General features: G+C 49.5%; 1 protein-coding gene across 1 annotated transcript in view; it reads left to right on the top strand.

The window, feature by feature from the left end:
- The first annotated feature begins 982 nt into the window (after positions 1-982).
- LOC106595071 (patj homolog) overlaps positions 983-19,051 on the top strand; it is a 27,557-nt gene continuing 9,488 nt past the window's right edge. The window contains exons 1-5 of the mRNA XM_045712882.1: positions 983-1,379; positions 16,597-16,665; positions 17,381-17,503; positions 17,578-17,679; positions 17,777-17,809. Coding sequence (XP_045568838.1) covers positions 1,173-1,379; positions 16,597-16,665; positions 17,381-17,503; positions 17,578-17,679; positions 17,777-17,809 — 534 coding nt within the window. The 5' untranslated portion in view covers positions 983-1,172. The remainder of the gene's footprint in view (positions 1,380-16,596; positions 16,666-17,380; positions 17,504-17,577; positions 17,680-17,776; positions 17,810-19,051) is intronic.

Raw genomic sequence — 19,051 nt, forward strand, 5'->3', positions numbered from 1 at the left:
ACTGACTACAGTATACTACCTCTATAACTCCTACCTGTTAGACAGACTGACTACAGTATACTACCTCTATAACTCCTACCTGTTAGACATTAGACTGACTACAGTATACTACCTCTATAACTCCTACCTGTTAGACAGACTGACTACAGTATACTACCTCTATAACTCCTACCTGTTAGACATTAGACTGACTACAGTATACTACCTCTATAACTCCTACCTGTTAGACAGACTGACTACAGTATACTACCTCTATAACTCCTACCTGTTAGACATTATACTGACTACAGTATACTACCTCTATAACTCCTACCTGTTAGACAGACTGACTACAGTATACTACCTCTATAACTCCTACCTGTTAGACAGACTGACTACAGTATACTACCTCTATAACTCCTACCTGTTAGACAGACTGACTACAGTATACTACCTCTATAACTCCTACCTGTTAGACATTAGACTGACTACAGTATACTACCTCTATAACTCCTACCTGTTAGACAGACTGACTACAGTATACTACCTCTATAACTCCTACCTGTTAGACAGACTGACTACAGTATACTACCTCTATAACTCCTACCTGTTAGACAGACTGACTACAGTATACTACCTCTATAACTCCTACCTGTTAGACATTAGACTGACTACAGTATACTACCTCTATAACTCCTACCTGTTAGACAGACTGACTACAGTATACTACCTCTATAACTCCTACCTGTTAGACATTATACTGACTACAGTATACTACCTCTATAACTCCTACCTGTTAGACAGACTGACTACAGTATACTACCTCTATAACTCCTACCTGTTAGACAGACTGACTACAGTATACTACCTCTATAACTCCTACCTGTTAGACAGACTGACTACAGTATACTACCTCTATAACTCCTACCTGTTAGACATTAGACTGACTACAGTATACTACCTCTATAACTCCTACCTGTTAGACAGACTGACTACAGTATACTACCTCTATAACTCCTACCTGTTAGACAGACTGACTACAGTATACTACCTCTATAACTCCTACCTGTTAGACATTATACTGTCAGCAAAACAGAGATATTTAAATTGCCCCCCCCTCCTTCTCCTCTCTCTCCCAGGAGAAGAAATCAGTAGCGAAGTCTGTTTCCCTCAACACGGGTCTCTCCACGGCCATGTCTCTGGGCCTGAGGACCATCTCCCATAGCGAGTCCTATACCTGGGCCCAGAACAACAGCAGCAGCAGTAGTGGAGGAGGAGGAGGAGGAAGCCCCCCTGCTAAACCCTTCCTACCTCGGCAGAACTACGGAGGCAGTCTCAGTGCTCTCAACACACACACAGAAAACAACGCCGTGACCAATAAGATACAGTGTATGACTCAGGTAAGGGTGTGGCTTATATCGTATCCTATTCTGGTCTAGGATCCGTTTTTAACTTTTTAGTTCATAATGAATAAGATACCTGTACTCTCGCACATTGACTCGGTACTGGTGCCCCCTGTATAGAGCCTCCACACTGACTCGGTACCGGTACCCCTGTATATAGCCTCCACATTGACTCGGTACTGGTGCCCCCTGTATAGAGCCTCCACACTGACTCGGTACCGGTACCCCTGTATATAGCCTCCACATTGACTCGGTACTGGTGCCCCCTGTATAGAGCCTCCACACTGACTCGGTACTGGTACCCCCTGTACATAGCCTCCACATTGACTCGGTACTGGTACCCCCTGTACATAGCCTCCACACTGACTCGGTACTGGTACCCCCTGTACATAGCCTCCACACTGACTCGGTACCGGTACCCCCTGTATATAGCCTCCACACTGACTCGGTACTGGTGCCCCCTGTATATAGCCTCCACACTGACTCGGTACCGGTACCCCTGTATATAGCCTCCACACTGACTCGGTACCGGTACCCCTGTACATAGCCTCCACACTGACTCGGTACTGGTGCCCCCTGTATAGAGCCTCCACACTGACTCTGTACTGGTACCCCTGTATATAGCCTCCACACTGACTCGGTACTGGTGCCCCCTGTATAGAGCCTCCACACTGACTCGGTACTGGTACCCCTGTATATAGCCTCCACACTGACTCTGTACCGGTACCCCTGTATATAGCCTCCACACTGACTCGGTACTGGTACCCCTGTATATAGCCTCCACACTGACTCTGTACCGGTACCCCTGTATATAGCCTCCACACTGACTCGGTACTGGTACCCCTGTATATAGCCTCCACACTGACTCGGTACTGGTACCCCTGTATATAGCCTCCACACTGACTCGGTACTGGTACCCCCTGTACATAGCCTCCACACTGACTCGGTACTGGTACCCCCTGTACATAGCCTCCACACTGACTCGGTACTGGTACCCCTGTATATAGCCTCCACACTGACTCGGTACTGGTACCCCCTGTATATAGCCTCCACACTGACTCTGTACTGGTACCCCCTGTATATAGCCTCCACATTGACTCGGTACTGGTACCCCTGTATATAGCCTCCACACTGACTCGGTACTGGTACCCCTGTATATAGCCTCCACACTGACTCGGTACTGGTACCCCCTGTATATAGCCTCCACACTGACTCGGTACTGGTACCCCCTGTATATAGCCTCCACACTGACTCGGTACTGGTACCCCCTGTATATAGCCTCCACACTGACTCGGTACTGGTACCCCCTGTACATAGCCTCCACACTGACTCGGTACTGGTGCCCCCTGTACATAGCCTCCACACTGACTCTGTACCGGTACCCCCTGTACATAGCCTCCACACTGACTCGGTACTGGTACCCCCTGTATATAGCCTCCACACTGACTCGGTACTGGTACCCCCTGTATATAGCCTCCACACTGACTCGGTACTGGTACCCCCTGTATATAGCCTCCACACTGACTCGGTACTGGTACCCCTGTACATAGCCTCCACACTGACTCGGTACTGGTGCCCCCTGTACATAGCCTCCACACTGACTCTGTACCGGTACCCCCTGTACATAGCCTCCACACTGACTCGGTACTGGTACCCCCTGTATATAGCCTCCACACTGACTCGGTACTGGTGCCCCCTGTACATAGCCTCCACACTGACTCGGTACTGGTACCCCCTGTATATAGCCTCCACACTGACTCGGTACTGGTACCCCCTGTATATAGCCTCCACACTGACTCGGTACTGGTACCCCCTGTACATAGCCTCCACACTGACTCTGTACCGGTACCCCTGTATATAGCCTCCACACTGACTCGGTACTGGTACCCCCTGTATATAGCCTCCACACTGACTCGGTACTGGTACCCCCTGTATATAGCCTCCACACTGACTCGGTACTGGTACCCCCTGTACATAGCCTCCACACTGACTCGGTACTGGTGCCCCCTGTACATAGCCTCCACACTGACTCTGTACTGGTACCCCCTGTACATAGCCTCCACACTGACTCGGTACTGGTACCCCCTGTATATAGCCTCCACACTGACTCGGTACTGGTACCCCCTGTATATAGCCTCCACACTGACTCGGTACTGGTACCCCCTGTATATAGCCTCCACACTGACTCGGTACTGGTACCCCCTGTACATAGCCTCCACACTGACTCGGTACTGGTGCCCCCTGTACATAGCCTCCACACTGACTCTGTACCGGTACCCCTGTACATAGCCTCCACACTGACTCGGTACTGGTACCCCCTGTATATAGCCTCCACACTGACTCGGTACTGGTGCCCCCTGTACATAGCCTCCACACTGACTCGGTACTGGTACCCCCTGTATATAGCCTCCACACTGACTCGGTACTGGTACCCCCTGTATATAGCCTCCACACTGACTCGGTACTGGTACCCCCTGTACATAGCCTCCACACTGACTCTGTACCGGTACCCCTGTATATAGCCTCCACACTGACTCTGTACTGGTACCCCTGTATATAGCCTCCACACTGACTCTGTACTGGTACCCCTGTATATAGCCTCCACACTGACTCGGTACTGGTACCCCCTGTATATAGCCTCCACATTGACTCTGTACCGGTACCCCCTGTATATAGCCTCCACACTGACTCGGTACTGGTACCCCTGTACATAGCCTCCACACTGACTCTGTACTGGTGCCCCCTGTATATAGCCTCCACACTGACTCTGTACTGGTACCCCCTGTATATAGCCTCCACACTGACTCGGTACTGGTACCCCTGTATATAGCCTCCACATTGACTCGGTACTGGTACCCCTGTATATAGCCTCCACATTGACTCGGTACTGGTACCCCTGTATATAGCCTCCACACTGACTCGGTACTGGTACCCCCTGTATATAGCCTCCACACTGACTCGGTACTGGTACCCCTGTATATAGCCTCCACACTGACTCTGTACCGGTACCCCCTGTATATAGCCTCCACACTGACTCGGTACTGGTACCCCCTGTATATAGCCTCCACACTGACTCGGTACTGGTACCCCTGTATATAGCCTCCACACTGACTCGGTACTGGTGCCCCCTGTACATAGCCTCCACATTGACTCTGTACCGGTACCCCCTGTATATAGCCTCCACACTGACTCTGTACCGGTACCCCCTGTACATAGCCTCCACACTGACTCTGTACCGGTACCCCCTGTATATAGCCTCCACACTGACTCGGTACTGGTACCCCTGTATATAGCCTCCACACTGACTCGGTACTGGTACCCCCTGTATATAGCCTCCACACTGACTCGGTACTGGTGCCCCCTGTACATAGCCTCCACACTGACTCTGTACCGGTACCCCCTGTATATAGCCTCCACATTGACTCTGTACCGGTAACCTCCTGTATATAGCCTCCACACTGACTCTGTACCGGTACCCCCTGTATATAGCCTCCACATTGACTCTGTACGGTACCCCCTGTATATAGCCTCCACACTGACTCGGTACTGGTGCCCCTGTATATAGCCTCCACACTGACTCTGTACCGGTACCCCTGTATATAGCCTCCACATTGACTCTGTACCGGTACCCCCTGTATATAGCCTCCACACTGACTCGGTACTGGTACCCCCTGTATATAGCCTCCACACTGACTCTGTACCGGTACCCCCTGTATATAGCCTCCACACTGACTCGGTACCGGTACCCCCTGTATATAGCCTCCACACTGACTCGGTACCGGTACCCCCTGTATATAGCCTCCACATTGACTCGGTACTGGTACCCCCTGTATATAGCCTCCACATTGACTCGGTACTGGTACCCCCTGTATATAGCCTCCACATTGACTCTGTACCGGTACCCCCTGTATATAGCCTCCACATTGACTCTGTACCGGTACCCCCTGTATATAGCCTCCACATTGACTCGGTACTGGTACCCCCTGTATATAGCCTCCACATTGACTCGGTACTGGTACCCCCTGTATATAGCCTCCACATTGACTCTGTACAGGTACCCCCTGTATATAGCCTCCACATTGACTCGGTACTGGTACCCCCTGTATATAGCCTCCACATTGACTCTGTACCGGTACCCCCTGTATATAGCCTCCACATTGACTCGGTACTGGTACCCCCTGTATATAGCCTCCACATTGACTCTGTACTGGTACCCCCTGTATATAGCCTCCACATTGACTCGGTACTGGTGCCCCCTGTACATAGCCTCCACATTGACTCGGTACTGGTGCCCCCTGTACATAGCCTCCACATTGACTCGGTACTGGTGCCCCTGTATATAGCCTCCACATTGACTCTGTACTGGTACCCCCTGTATATAGCCTCCACATTGACTCTGTACCGGTACCCCCCTGTACATAGCCTCCACATTGACTCGGTACTGGTGCCCCCTGTATATAGCCTCCACATTGACTCTGTACCGGTACCCCCTGTACATAGCCTCCACATTGACTCGGTACTGGTGCCCCCTGTATATAGCCTCCACATTGACTCTGTACTGGTACCCCCTGTATATAGCCTCCACATTGACTCTGTACTGGTACCCCCTGTATATAGCCTCCACACTGACTCGGTACTGGTACCCCCTGTACATAGCCTCCACACTGACTCTGTACCGGTACCCCTGTATATAGCCTCCACACTGACTCTGGTACTGGTACCCCCTGTATATAGCCTCCACACTGACTCGGTACTGGTACCCCCTGTATATAGCCTCCACACTGACTCGGTACTGGTACCCCCTGTACATAGCCTCCACACTGACTCGGTACTGGTGCCCCCCTGTACATAGCCTCCACATTGACTCTGTACCGGTACCCCCTGTACATAGCCTCCACACTGACTCGGTACTGGTACCCCCTGTATATAGCCTCCACATTGACTCGGTACTGGTACCCCCTGTATATAGCCTCCACACTGACTCGGTACTGGTACCCCCTGTATATAGCCTCCACACTGACTCGGTACTGGTACCCCCTGTACATAGCCTCCACACTGACTCGGTACTGGTGCCCCCCTGTACATAGCCTCCACATTGACTCTGTACCGGTACCCCCTGTACATAGCCTCCACACTGACTCGGTACTGGTACCCCCTGTATATAGCCTCCACACTGACTCGGTACTGGTGGCCCCTGTACATAGCCTCCACACTGACTCGGTACTGGTACCCCCTGTATATAGCCTCCACACTGACTCGGTACTGGTACCCCCTGTATATAGCCTCCACACTGACTCGGTACTGGTACCCCCTGTACATAGCCTCCACACTGACTCTGTACCGGTACCCCTGTATATAGCCTCCACACTGACTCTGTACCGGTACCCCTGTATATAGCCTCCACATTGACTCTGTACTGGTACCCCTGTATATAGCCTCCACATTGACTCGGTACTGGTACCCCCTGTATATAGCCTCCACATTGACTCTGTACCGGTACCCCCTGTATATAGCCTCCACACTGACTCTGTACCGGTACCCCCTGTACATAGCCTCCACACTGACTCTGTACCGGTACCCCTGTATATAGCCTCCACACTGACTCGGTACTGGTACCCCTGTATATAGCCTCCACACTGACTCGGTACTGGTACCCCCTGTATATAGCCTCCACACTGACTCGGTACTGGTGCCCCCCTGTACATAGCCTCCACACTGACTCTGTACCGGTACCCCCTGTATATAGCCTCCACATTGACTCTGTACCGGTAACCTCCTGTATATAGCCTCCACACTGACTCTGTACCGGTACCCCCTGTATATAGCCTCCACATTGACTCTGTACCGGTACCCCCTGTATATAGTCTCCACACTGACTCGGTACTGGTGCCCCCTGTATATAGCCTCCACACTGACTCTGTACCGGTACCCCTGTATATAGCCTCCACATTGACTCTGTACCGGTACCCCCTGTATATAGCCTCCACACTGACTCGGTACTGGTACCCCCTGTATATAGCCTCCACACTGACTCTGTACCGGTACCCCCTGTATATAGCCTCCACACTGACTCGGTACCGGTACCCCCTGTATATAGCCTCCACACTGACTCTGTACCGGTACCCCCTGTATATAGCCTCCACATTGACTCGGTACTGGTACCCCCTGTATATAGCCTCCACATTGACTCGGTACTGGTACCCCCCTGTATATAGCCTCCACATTGACTCTGTACCGGTACCCCCTGTATATAGCCTCCACATTGACTCTGTACCGGTACCCCCTGTATATAGCCTCCACATTGACTCGGTACTGGTACCCCCTGTATATAGCCTCCACATTGACTCGGTACTGGTACCCCCTGTATATAGCCTCCACATTGACTCTGTACCGGTACCCCCTGTATATAGCCTCCACATTGACTCTGTACTGGTACCCCCTGTACATAGCCTCCACATTGACTCTGTACCGGTACCCCCTGTATATAGCCTCCACATTGACTCGGTACTGGTGCCCCCTGTATATAGCCTCCACATTGACTCTGTACTGGTACCCCCTGTATATAGCCTCCACATTGACTCTGTACTGGTGCCCCCTGTACATAGCCTCCACATTGACTCGGTACTGGTGCCCCCTGTACATAGCCTCCACATTGACTCGGTACTGGTGCCCCCTGTATATAGCCTCCACATTGACTCTGTACTGGTACCCCCTGTATATAGCCTCCACATTGACTCTGTACCGGTACCCCTGTACATAGCCTCCACATTGACTCGGTACTGGTGCCCCCTGTATATAGCCTCCACATTGACTCTGTACCGGTACCCCTGTACATAGCCTCCACATTGACTCGGTACTGGTGCCCCTGTATATAGCCTCCACATTGACTCTGTACCGGTACCCCTGTATATAGCCTCCACATTGACTCTGGTACTGGTACCCCCTGTATATAGCCTCCACATTGACTCTGTACCGGTACCCCCTGTATATAGCCTCCACATTGACTCTGTACCGGTACCCCTGTATATAGCCTCCACATTGACTCTGTACCGGTACCCCTGTATATAGCCTCCACATTGACTCTGTACTGGTACCCCCTGTATATAGCCTCCACATTGACTCTGTACCGGTACCCCCTGTATATAGCCTCCACATTGACTCTGTACCGGTACCCCTGTATATAGCCTCCACATTGACTCTGTACTGGTACCCCCTGTATATAGCCTCCACATTGACTCTGTACCGGTACCCCCTGTATATAGCCTCCACATTGACTCTGTACTGGTACCCCCTGTATATAGCCTCCACATTGACTCTGTACCGGTACCCCTGTATATAGCCTCCACATTGACTCTGTACTGGTACCCCTGTATATAGCCTCCACATTGACTCTGTACCGGTACCCCCTGTATATAGCCTCCACATTGATTCTGTACCGGTACCCCCTGTATATAGCCTCCACATTGACTCTGTACCGGTACCCCCTGTATATAGCCTCCACATTGACTCTGTACTGGTACCCCTGTATATAGCCTCCACATTGACTCTGTACTGGTACCCCCTGTATATAGCCTCCACATTGACTCTGTACCGGTACCCCCTGTATATAGCCTCCACATTGACTCTGTACTGGTACCCCCCTGTATATAGCCTCCACATTGACTCTGTACTGGTACCTCCTGTATATAGCCCCCACATTGACTCTGTACCGGTACCCCCTGTATATAGCCTCCACATTGACTCTGTACTGGTACCTCCTGTATATAGCCTCCACATTGACTCTGTACCGGTACCCCCCTGTATATAGCCTCCACATTGACTCTGTACTGGTGCCCCTGTATATAGCCTCCACATTGACTCTGTACTGGTACCCCCTGTATATAGCCTCCACATTGACTCGGTACTGGTGCCCCCTGTACATAGCCTCCACATTGACTCGGTACTGGTGCCCCCTGTACATAGCCTCCACATTGACTCGGTACTGGTGCCCCCTGTATATAGCCTCCACATTGACTCTGTACTGGTACCCCCTGTATATAGCCTCCACATTGACTCTGTACCGGTACCCCCTGTACATAGCCTCCACATTGACTCGGTACTGGTGCCCCCTGTATATAGCCTCCACATTGACTCTGTACCGGTACCCCCTGTACATAGCCTCCACATTGACTCGGTACTGGTGCCCCCTGTATATAGCCTCCACATTGACTCTGTACCGGTACCCCCTGTATATAGCCTCCACATTGACTCGGTACTGGTACCCCCTGTATATAGCCTCCACATTGACTCTGTACCGGTACCCCCTGTATATAGCCTCCACATTGACTCTGTACCGGTACCCCTGTATATAGCCTCCACATTGACTCTGTACCGGTACCCCTGTATATAGCCTCCACATTGACTCTGTACTGGTACCCCCTGTATATAGCCTCCACATTGACTCTGTACCGGTACCCCTGTATATAGCCTCCACATTGACTCTGTACCGGTACCCCCTGTATATAGCCTCCACATTGACTCTGTACTGGTACCCCCCTGTATATAGCCTCCACATTGACTCTGTACCGGTACCCCCTGTATATAGCCTCCACATTGACTCTGTACTGGTACCCCCTGTATATAGCCTCCACATTGACTCTGTACCGGTACCCCTGTATATAGCCTCCACATTGACTCTGTACTGGTACCCCTGTATATAGCCTCCACATTGACTCTGTACCGGTACCCCCTGTATATAGCCTCCACATTGATTCTGTACCGGTACCCCCCTGTATATAGCCTCCACATTGATTCTGTACCGGTACCCCCTGTATATAGCCTCCACATTGACTCTGTACTGGTACCCCTGTATATAGCCTCCACATTGACTCTGTACCGGTACCCCCTGTATATAGCCTCCACATTGATTCTGTACCGGTACCCCCCTGTATATAGCCTCCACATTGACTCTGTACTGGTACCCCCTGTATATAGCCTCCACATTGACTCTGTACTGGTACCTCCTGTATATAGCCTCCACATTGACTCTGTACCGGTACCCCCCTGTATATAGCCTCCACATTGACTCTGTACTGGTACCTCCTGTATATAGCCTCCACATTGACTCTGTACTGGTACCCCTGTATATAGCCTCCACATTGACTCTGTACTGGTACCCCCTGTATATAGCCTCCACATTGACTCTGTACCGGTACCCCTGTATATAGCCTCCACATTGACTCTGTACTGGTACCCCTGTATATAGCCTCCACATTGACTCTGTACCGGTACCCCCTGTATATAGCCTCCACATTGATTCTGTACCGGTACCCCCTGTATATAGCCTCCACATTGATTCTGTACCGGTACCCCCTGTATATAGCCTCCACATTGACTCTGTACTGGTACCCCTGTATATAGCCTCCACATTGACTCTGTACCGGTACCCCCTGTATATAGCCTCCACATTGATTCTGTACCGGTACCCCCTGTATATAGCCTCCACATTGACTCTGTACTGGTACCCCCTGTATATAGCCTCCACATTGACTCTGTACTGGTACCTCCTGTATATAGCCTCCACATTGACTCTGTACCGGTACCCCCTGTATATAGCCTCCACATTGACTCTGTACTGGTACCTCCTGTATATAGCCTCCACATTGACTCTGTACTGGTACCCCTGTATATAGCCTCCACATTGACTCTGTACTGGTACCCCTGTATATAGCCTCCACATTGACTCTGTACCGGTACCCCCTGTATATAGCCTCCACATTGACTCTGTACTGGTACCCCCTGTATATAGCCTCCACATTGACTCGGTACTGGTACCCCCTGTATATAGCCTCCACATTGACTCTGTACTGGTACCCCCTGTATATAGCCTCCACATTGACTCTGTACCGGTACCTCCTGTATATAGCCTCCACATTGACTCTGTACTGGTACCTCCTGTATATAGCCTCCACATTGACTCTGTACTGGTACCCCCTGTATATAGCCTCCACATTGACTCTGTACTGGTACCCCCTGTATATAGCCTCCACATTGACTCTGTACCGGTACCCCCTGTATATAGCCTCCACATTGACTCTGTACCGGTACCCCCTGTATATAGTCTCCACATTGACTCTGTACTGGTACCCCCTGTATATAGCCTCCACATTGACTCTGTACTGGTACCCCTGTATATAGCCTCCACATTGACTCTGTACCGGTACCCCCTGTATATAGCCTCCACATTGACTCTGTACCGTAACACCCTGTATATAGCCTCCACATTGACTCTGTACCGGTACCCCCTGTATATAGCCTCCACATTGACTCTGTACCGGTACCCCCTGTATATAGCCTCCACATTGACTCTGTACCGGTACCCCCTGTATATAGCCTCCACATTGACTCTGTACTGGTACCCCCTGTATATAGCCATGTTATTGTTATTTTTATTGTGTTACTTTTTATTATTACTTTTTTATTTTTGTCAACTTGGTAATTATTTTCTTAACTCTTCTTGAACTGTACTGTTGGTTAAGGGCTTGTAAGTAAGCATATCATGGTAAAGTCTACACTAGTATTCGACGCGTGTGACAAATAAAGTTTGATTTGATTGTATGGACAGATCGTAGAGCAGCAATTATACTCTGAGATGCTTTGTGGATACGGGCAAAGAGGTACCTTTTCACCTCACATTTATTTGTCCAAGCCCACCACTATGACACCAGGGTGCGTATTCATGAAGTGTCTCAGTACGAGTGCTGATCTAGGATCAGCTCCCCCCATTCATGTCGTCTGATTCATCAGGATCTAAAAGGGACAATTGATCTGAGATCAGCTGACATTACTGTTCTCCTCTCCTGTTGTCCCAGCGGGTCTAATCAGCTACATTACTGTTCTCCTCTCCTGTTGTCCCAGCGGGTCTAATCAGCTACATTACTGTTCTCCTCTCCTGTTGTCCCAGCAGGTCTAATCAGCTACATTACTGTTCTCCTCTCCTGTTGTCCCAGCAGGTCTAATCAGCTACATTACTGTTCTCCTCTCCTGTTGTCCCAGCAGGTCTAATCAGCTACATTACTGTTCTCCTCTCCTGTTGTCCCAGCAGGTCTAATCAGCTACATTACTGTTCTCCTCTCCTGTTGTCCCAGCAGGTCTAATCAGCTACATTACTGTTCTCCTCTCCTGTTGTCCCAGCAGGTCTAATCAGCTACATTACTGTTCTCCTCTCCTGTTGTCCCAGCAGGTCTAATCAGCTACATTACTGTTCTCCTCTCCTGTTGTCCCAGCGGGTCTAATCAGCTACATTACTGTTCTCCTCTCCTGTTGTCCCAGCAGGTCTAATCAGCTACATTACTGTTCTCCTCTCCTGTTGTCCCAGCAGGTCTAATCAGCTACATTACTGTTCTCCTCTCCTGTTGTCCCAGCGGGTCTAATCAGCTACATTACTGTTCTCCTCTCCTGTTGTCCCAGCGGGTCTAATCAGCTACATTACTGTTCTCCTCTCCTGTTGTCCCAGCGGGTCTAATCAGCTACATTACTGTTCTCCTCTCCTGTTGTCCCAGCGGGTCTAATCAGCTACATTACTGTTCTCCTCTCCTGTTGTCCCAGCGGGTCTAATCAGCTACATTACTGTTCTCCTCTCCTGTTGTCCCAGCAGGTCTAATCAGCTACATTACTGTTCTCCTCTCCTGTTGTCCCAGCAGGTCTAATCAGCTACATTACTGTTCTCCTCTCCTGTTGTCCCAGCAGGTCTAATCAGCTACATTACTGTTCTCCTCTCCTGTTGTCCCAGCGGGTCTAATCAGCTACATTACTGTTCTCCTCTCCTGTTGTCCCAGCAGGTCTAATCAGCTACATTACTGTTCTCCTCTCCTGTTGTCCCAGCAGGTCTAATCAGCTACATTACTGTTCTCCTCTCCTGTTGTCCCAGCAGGTCTAATCAGCTACATTACTGTTCTCCTCTCCTGTTGTCCCAGCAGGTCTAATCAGCTACATTACTGTTCTCCTCTCCTGTTGTCCCAGCAGGTCTAATCAGCTACATTACTGTTCTCCTCTCCTGTTGTCCCAGCGGGTCTAATCAGCTACATTACTGTTCTCCTCTCCTGTTGTCCCAGTGGGTCTAATCAGCTACATTACTGTTCTCCTCTCCTGTTGTCCCAGCGGGTCTAATCAGCTACATTACTGTTCTCCTCTCCTGTTGTCCCAGCGGGTCTAATCAGCTACATTACTGTTCTCCTCTCCTGTTGTCCCAGCGGGTCTAATCAGCTACATTACTGTTCTCCTCTCCTGTTGTCCCAGCGGGTCTAATCATCTACATTACTGTTCTCCTCTCCTGTTGTCCCAGCGGGTCTAATCAGCTACATTACTGTTCTCCTCTCCTGTTGTCCCAGCGGGTCTAATCAGCTACATTACTGTTCTCCTCTCCTGTTGTCCCAGCGGGTCTAATCAGCTACATTACTGTTCTCCTCTCCTGTTGTCCCAGCGGGTCTAATCAGCTACATTACTGTTCTCCTCTCCTGTTGTCCCAGCAGGTCTAATCAGCTACATTACTGTTCTCCTCTCCTGTTGTCCCAGCAGGACTAATCAGCTACATTACTGTTCTCCTCTCCTGTTGTCCCAGCAGGTCTAATCAGCTACATTACTGTTCTCCTCTCCTGTTGTCCCAGCAGGTCTAATCAGCTACATTACTGTTCTCCTCTCCTGTTGTCCCAGCAGGTCTAATCAGCTACATTACTGTTCTCCTCTCCTGTTGTCCCAGCAGGTCTAATCAGCTACATTACTGTTCTCCTCTCCTGTTGTCCCAGCAGGTCTAATCAGCTACATTACTGTTCTCCTCTCCTGTTGTCCCAGCAGGTCTAATCAGCTACATTACTGTTCTCCTCTCCTGTTGTCCCAGCAGGTCTAATCAGCTACATTACTGTTCTCCTCTCCTGTTGTCCCAGCAGGTCTAATCAGCTACATTACTGTTCTCCTCTCCTGTTGTCCCAGCAGGTCTAATCAGCTACATTACTGTTCTCCTCTCCTGTTGTCCCAGCAGGTCTAATCAGCTACATTACTGTTCTCCTCTCCTGTTGTCCCAGCGGGTCTAATCAGCTACATTACTGTTCTCCTCTCCTGTTGTCCCAGCAGGTCTAATCAGCTACATTACTGTTCTCCTCTCCTGTTGTCCCAGCAGGTCTAATCAGCTACATTACTGTTCTCCTCTCCTGTTGTCCCAGCAGGTCTAATCAGCTACATTACTGTTCTCCTCTCCTGTTGTCCCAGCAGGTCTAATCAGCTACATTACTGTTCTCCTCTCCTGTTGTCCCAGCAGGTCTAATCAGCTACATTACTGTTCTCCTCTCCTGTTGTCCCAGCAGGTCTAATCAGCTACATTACTGTTCTCCTCTCCTGTTGTCCCAGCAGGTCTAATCAGCTACATTACTGTTCTCCTCTCCTGTTGTCCCAGCAGGTCTAATCAGCTACATTACTGTTCTCCTCTCCTGTTGTCCCAGCAGGTCTAATCAGCTACATTACTGTTCTCCTCTCCTGTTGTCCCAGCAGGTCTAATCAGCTACATTACTGTTCTCCTCTCCTGTTGTCCCAGCAGGTCTAATCAGCTACATTACTGTTCTCCTCTCCTGTTGTCCCAGCAGGTCTAATCAGCTACATTACTGTTCTCCTCTCCTGTTGTCCCAGCAGGTCTAATCAGCTACATTACTGTTCTCCTCTCCTGTTGTCCCAGCAGGTCTAATCAGCTACATTACTGTTCTCCTCTCCTGTTGTCCCAGCAGGTCTAATCAGCTACATTACTGTTCTCCTCTCCTGTTGTCCCAGCAGGTCTAATCAGCTACATTACTGTTCTCCTCTCCTGTTGTCCCAGCAGGTCTAATCAGCTACATTACTGTTCTCCTCTCCTGTTGTCCCAGCAGGTCTAATCAGCTACATTACTGTTCTCCTCTCCTGTTGTCCCAGCAGGTCTAATCAGCTACATTACTGTTCTCCTCTCCTGTTGTCCGAGCAGGTCTAATCAGCTATATTACTGTTCTCCTCTCCTGTTGTCCCAGCAGGTCTAATCAGCTACATTACCGTTCTCCTCTCCTGTTGTCCCAGCAGGTCTAATCAGCTACATTACTGTTCTCCTCTCCTGTTGTCCCAGCAGGTCTAATCAGCTACATTACTGTTCTCCTCTCCTGTTGTCCCAGCAGGTCTAATCAGCTACATTACTGTTCTCCTCTCCTGTTGTCCCAGCAGGTCTAATCAGCTACATTACTGTTCTCCTCTCCTGTTGTCCCAGCAGGTCTAATCAGCTACATTACTGTTCTCCTCTCCTGTTGTCCCAGCGGGTCTAATCAGCTACATTACTGTTCTCCTCTCCTGTTGTCCCAGCGGGTCTAATCAGCTACATTACTGTTCTCCTCTCCTGTTGTCCCAGCGGGTCTAATCAGCTACATTACTGTTCTCCTCTCCTGTTGTCCCAGCGGGTCTAATCAGCTACATTACCGTTCTCCTCTCCTGTTGTCCCAGCAGGTCTAATCAGCTACATTACCGTTCTCCTCTCCTGTTGTCCCAGCAGGTCTAATCAGCTACATTACTGTTCTCCTCTCCTGTTGTCCCAGCAGGTCTAATCAGCTACATTACTGTTCTCCTCTCCTGTTGTCCCAGCGGGTCTAATCAGCTACATTACTGTTCTCCTCTCCTGTTGTCCCAGCAGGTCTAATCAGCTACATTACTGTTCTCCTCTCCTGTTGTCCCAGCAGGTCTAATCAGCTACATTACTGTTCTCCTCTCCTGTTGTCCCAGCAGGTCTAATCAGCTACATTACTGTTCTCCTCTCCTGTTGTCCCAGCAGGTCTAATCAGCTACATTACTGTTCTCCTCTCCTGTTGTCCCAGCAGGTCTAATCAGCTACATTACTGTTCTCCTCTCCTGTTGTCCCAGCAGGTCTAATCAGCTACATTACTGTTCTCCTCTCCTGTTGTCCCAGCGGGTCTAATCAGCTACATTACTGTTCTCCTCTCCTGTTGTCCCAGCAGGTCTAATCAGCTACATTACTGTTCTCCTCTCCTGTTGTCCCAGCAGGTCTAATCAGCTACATTACTGTTCTCCTCTCCTGTTGTCCCAGCGGGTCTAATCAGCTACATTACTGTTCTCCTCTCCTGTTGTCCCAGCAGGTCTAATCAGCTACATTACTGTTCTCCTCTCCTGTTGTCCCAGCAGGTCTAATCAGCTGATATTACTGTCCTTCTTTTCCCAGTTATGTACACCTCCACGAATCTCCCGGACCTTATCGATGGGAAGAAACCTGTCGTATATTGCCAACGAGGTGAGTTCCCATGTCCTACATACTTTACAAAGAAGTGAGTTCCCATGTCTTACAAACTTTACAACGAGGTGGGTTCCCATGTCTTACATACTTTACAACGAGGTGAGTTCCCATGTCCTACATACTTTACAAAGAAGTGAGTTCCCATGTCTTACAAACTTTACAACGAGGTGGGTTCCCATGTCTTACAAACTTTACAACGAGGTGAGTTCCCATGTCTTACATACTTTACAACGAGGTGAGTTCCCATGTCTTACATACTTTACAACGAGGTGAGTTCCCATGTCTTACATACTTTACAACGAGGTGAGTTCCCATGTCTTAAATACTTTACAACGAGGTGAGTTCCCATGTCTTAAATACTTTACAATGAGTTGAGTTCCCATGTCTTAAATACTTTACAATGAGTTGAGTTCCCATGTCTTAAATACTTTACAATGAGGTGAGTTCCCATGTCTTATAGTAAATTAGGAAAACCTGTCTGTGTGTGTGTAGTTGACCATGTCTGTCTGTCTCTCTTTCTCTCTCTCTTTCTTTATTTCTCTCTGTCTGTCTCTCTCTCTCTGTGCCTCTCTCTCTGTCTCTCTCTCTCTCTCCATCTGTGTGTCTCTCTCTCTCTTTCTTTCTTTCTCTCTCTCTCTCTGTCTCTCTCTCTCTGTCTGTCTGTTTCTCTCTCCCCTTTCTCTGTCTCTCCCTCCATCTCTCTCCATCTCAGAAGCGTCACATAGAGTTGATAGAGCTGGAGAACGATGGCAAGGGGCTGGGCTTCGGCATTGTAGGGGGTCGATCCTCTGGAGTCCTGGTCAAAACCATCCTACCAAGTGGACCTGCTGGACTGGTATGTCAGTCAAAGTAGAACACAAAAAGATGTAAAAGTTACTAAAAAGTGATTTAACATACCTCCCCTCCCAGGACAAGCGTCTGCGTAGCGGGGACCACATCCTGCGCATCGGGGGACACAGACCTGGCGGGCATGGGCAACGAGGAAGTGGCTCACGTTCTCCGCAACGCAGGGTCAAGGGTCAAACTGCTCATTGCTAGGGACGTCGCTGTCTCCACGGGAACCAACGACCTCACCCTCTCCTCGCCCCCACTCCCTCTCCTCTCCCAGCAACAACAGAGGGTGGCCAGGATGGGCAACCAGGTATGTGTGGAGGGGAGAGGTGGGTGATGTTGTTGGTTCATGACAAGTCCTCGGTGATGTGGACGCAGAGCAAGTTAAAACCCGTGACTCTCACTACTGCGGTCCCGTTGATTTGGGTCGGGGCATGTTCCCTCCTCTGCTTCCTGAAGTCAACAATCAACTCCTTTGGTTTGCTTTGACGTTGAGGGAGAGGTTGTTGTCATGGCACCACAATGCCAACTCACTTACCTCCTCCCTATAGGGTGAATCGTCGTTGTTGGTTATCAAGCTTACAACCGCGGTGTCGTCAACAAACTTGATGATGGAGTTGGTGTCATGCAAAACCACACGGTCGTAGGTGAACAGAGAGAACAGTAGAGGACTGAGGACACACCCCTGGGGGCCCTGTGTTAAGAGTCAGCGTGGAGGAGGTGTTGTTGCCAATCCTCACAGCCTGTGGTCTGCCCGTCAGGACGTCGTTAAGAGATAGAAAGTGAGAGAGATGATGAGAGATCAGAAGGCATACTGTCAGTGGTTTAATCATGTGTATTTATCTACCTGTGGCATTCAGTTGAGGGTAGTTCACCCTTTGCAGAGCTGTTGTTAAGATAGACAACCCGGCTGGCAGACTATTTAGTTGGCACGGAGCCAGAGGTTAAGGTGTAAAAAGATTGTTGAATTTGTTTTACAGAGGAGAGGTGATAAAGAATATAGGATGCAGAGATGCATTGACTAAATATAGAACTACAGGCCATGAACAAAATATGAAAATATTTCAATATTATTACTTGCTCAATAGAAATACATAACCTTGACTGGAGAACAGAGGCAAAACACAGCACAGGAGAAAAACAACCCATAAACTCAAGCATCTGTAGTAACACATTGTTACCTGTAACTAGACTAGACAGAGTAGTTCTCCATAATGAAGAGATTAGAACACCCGGGGATCCTAACCTGTAACTAGACTAGACAGAGTAGTTCTCCATAATGAAGAGATTAGAACGCCCAGGGATCCTGAACTAAGGACATGCCATAGCCTGGCTGGGACAAACCAATAAGAGATGAGAAGGCCCAGGGATCCAAACTAAGGACATGCCATAGCCTGGCTGGGACAAACCAATAAGAGCCTTGAACACTCAAAAGTCAATATTGCACAGTTGATATTACAATGTCTAATACTTAACACATTAATGAAACAATGCAATTTCTGATAAACAATGAAACAACCAAATTATCATCTAAATTATTTTGGGGGGAAAG

This window comes from Salmo salar, unplaced genomic scaffold (assembly GCF_905237065.1).
Source record: "Salmo salar unplaced genomic scaffold, Ssal_v3.1, whole genome shotgun sequence".
Lineage (NCBI taxonomy): Eukaryota > Metazoa > Chordata > Actinopteri > Salmoniformes > Salmonidae > Salmo > Salmo salar.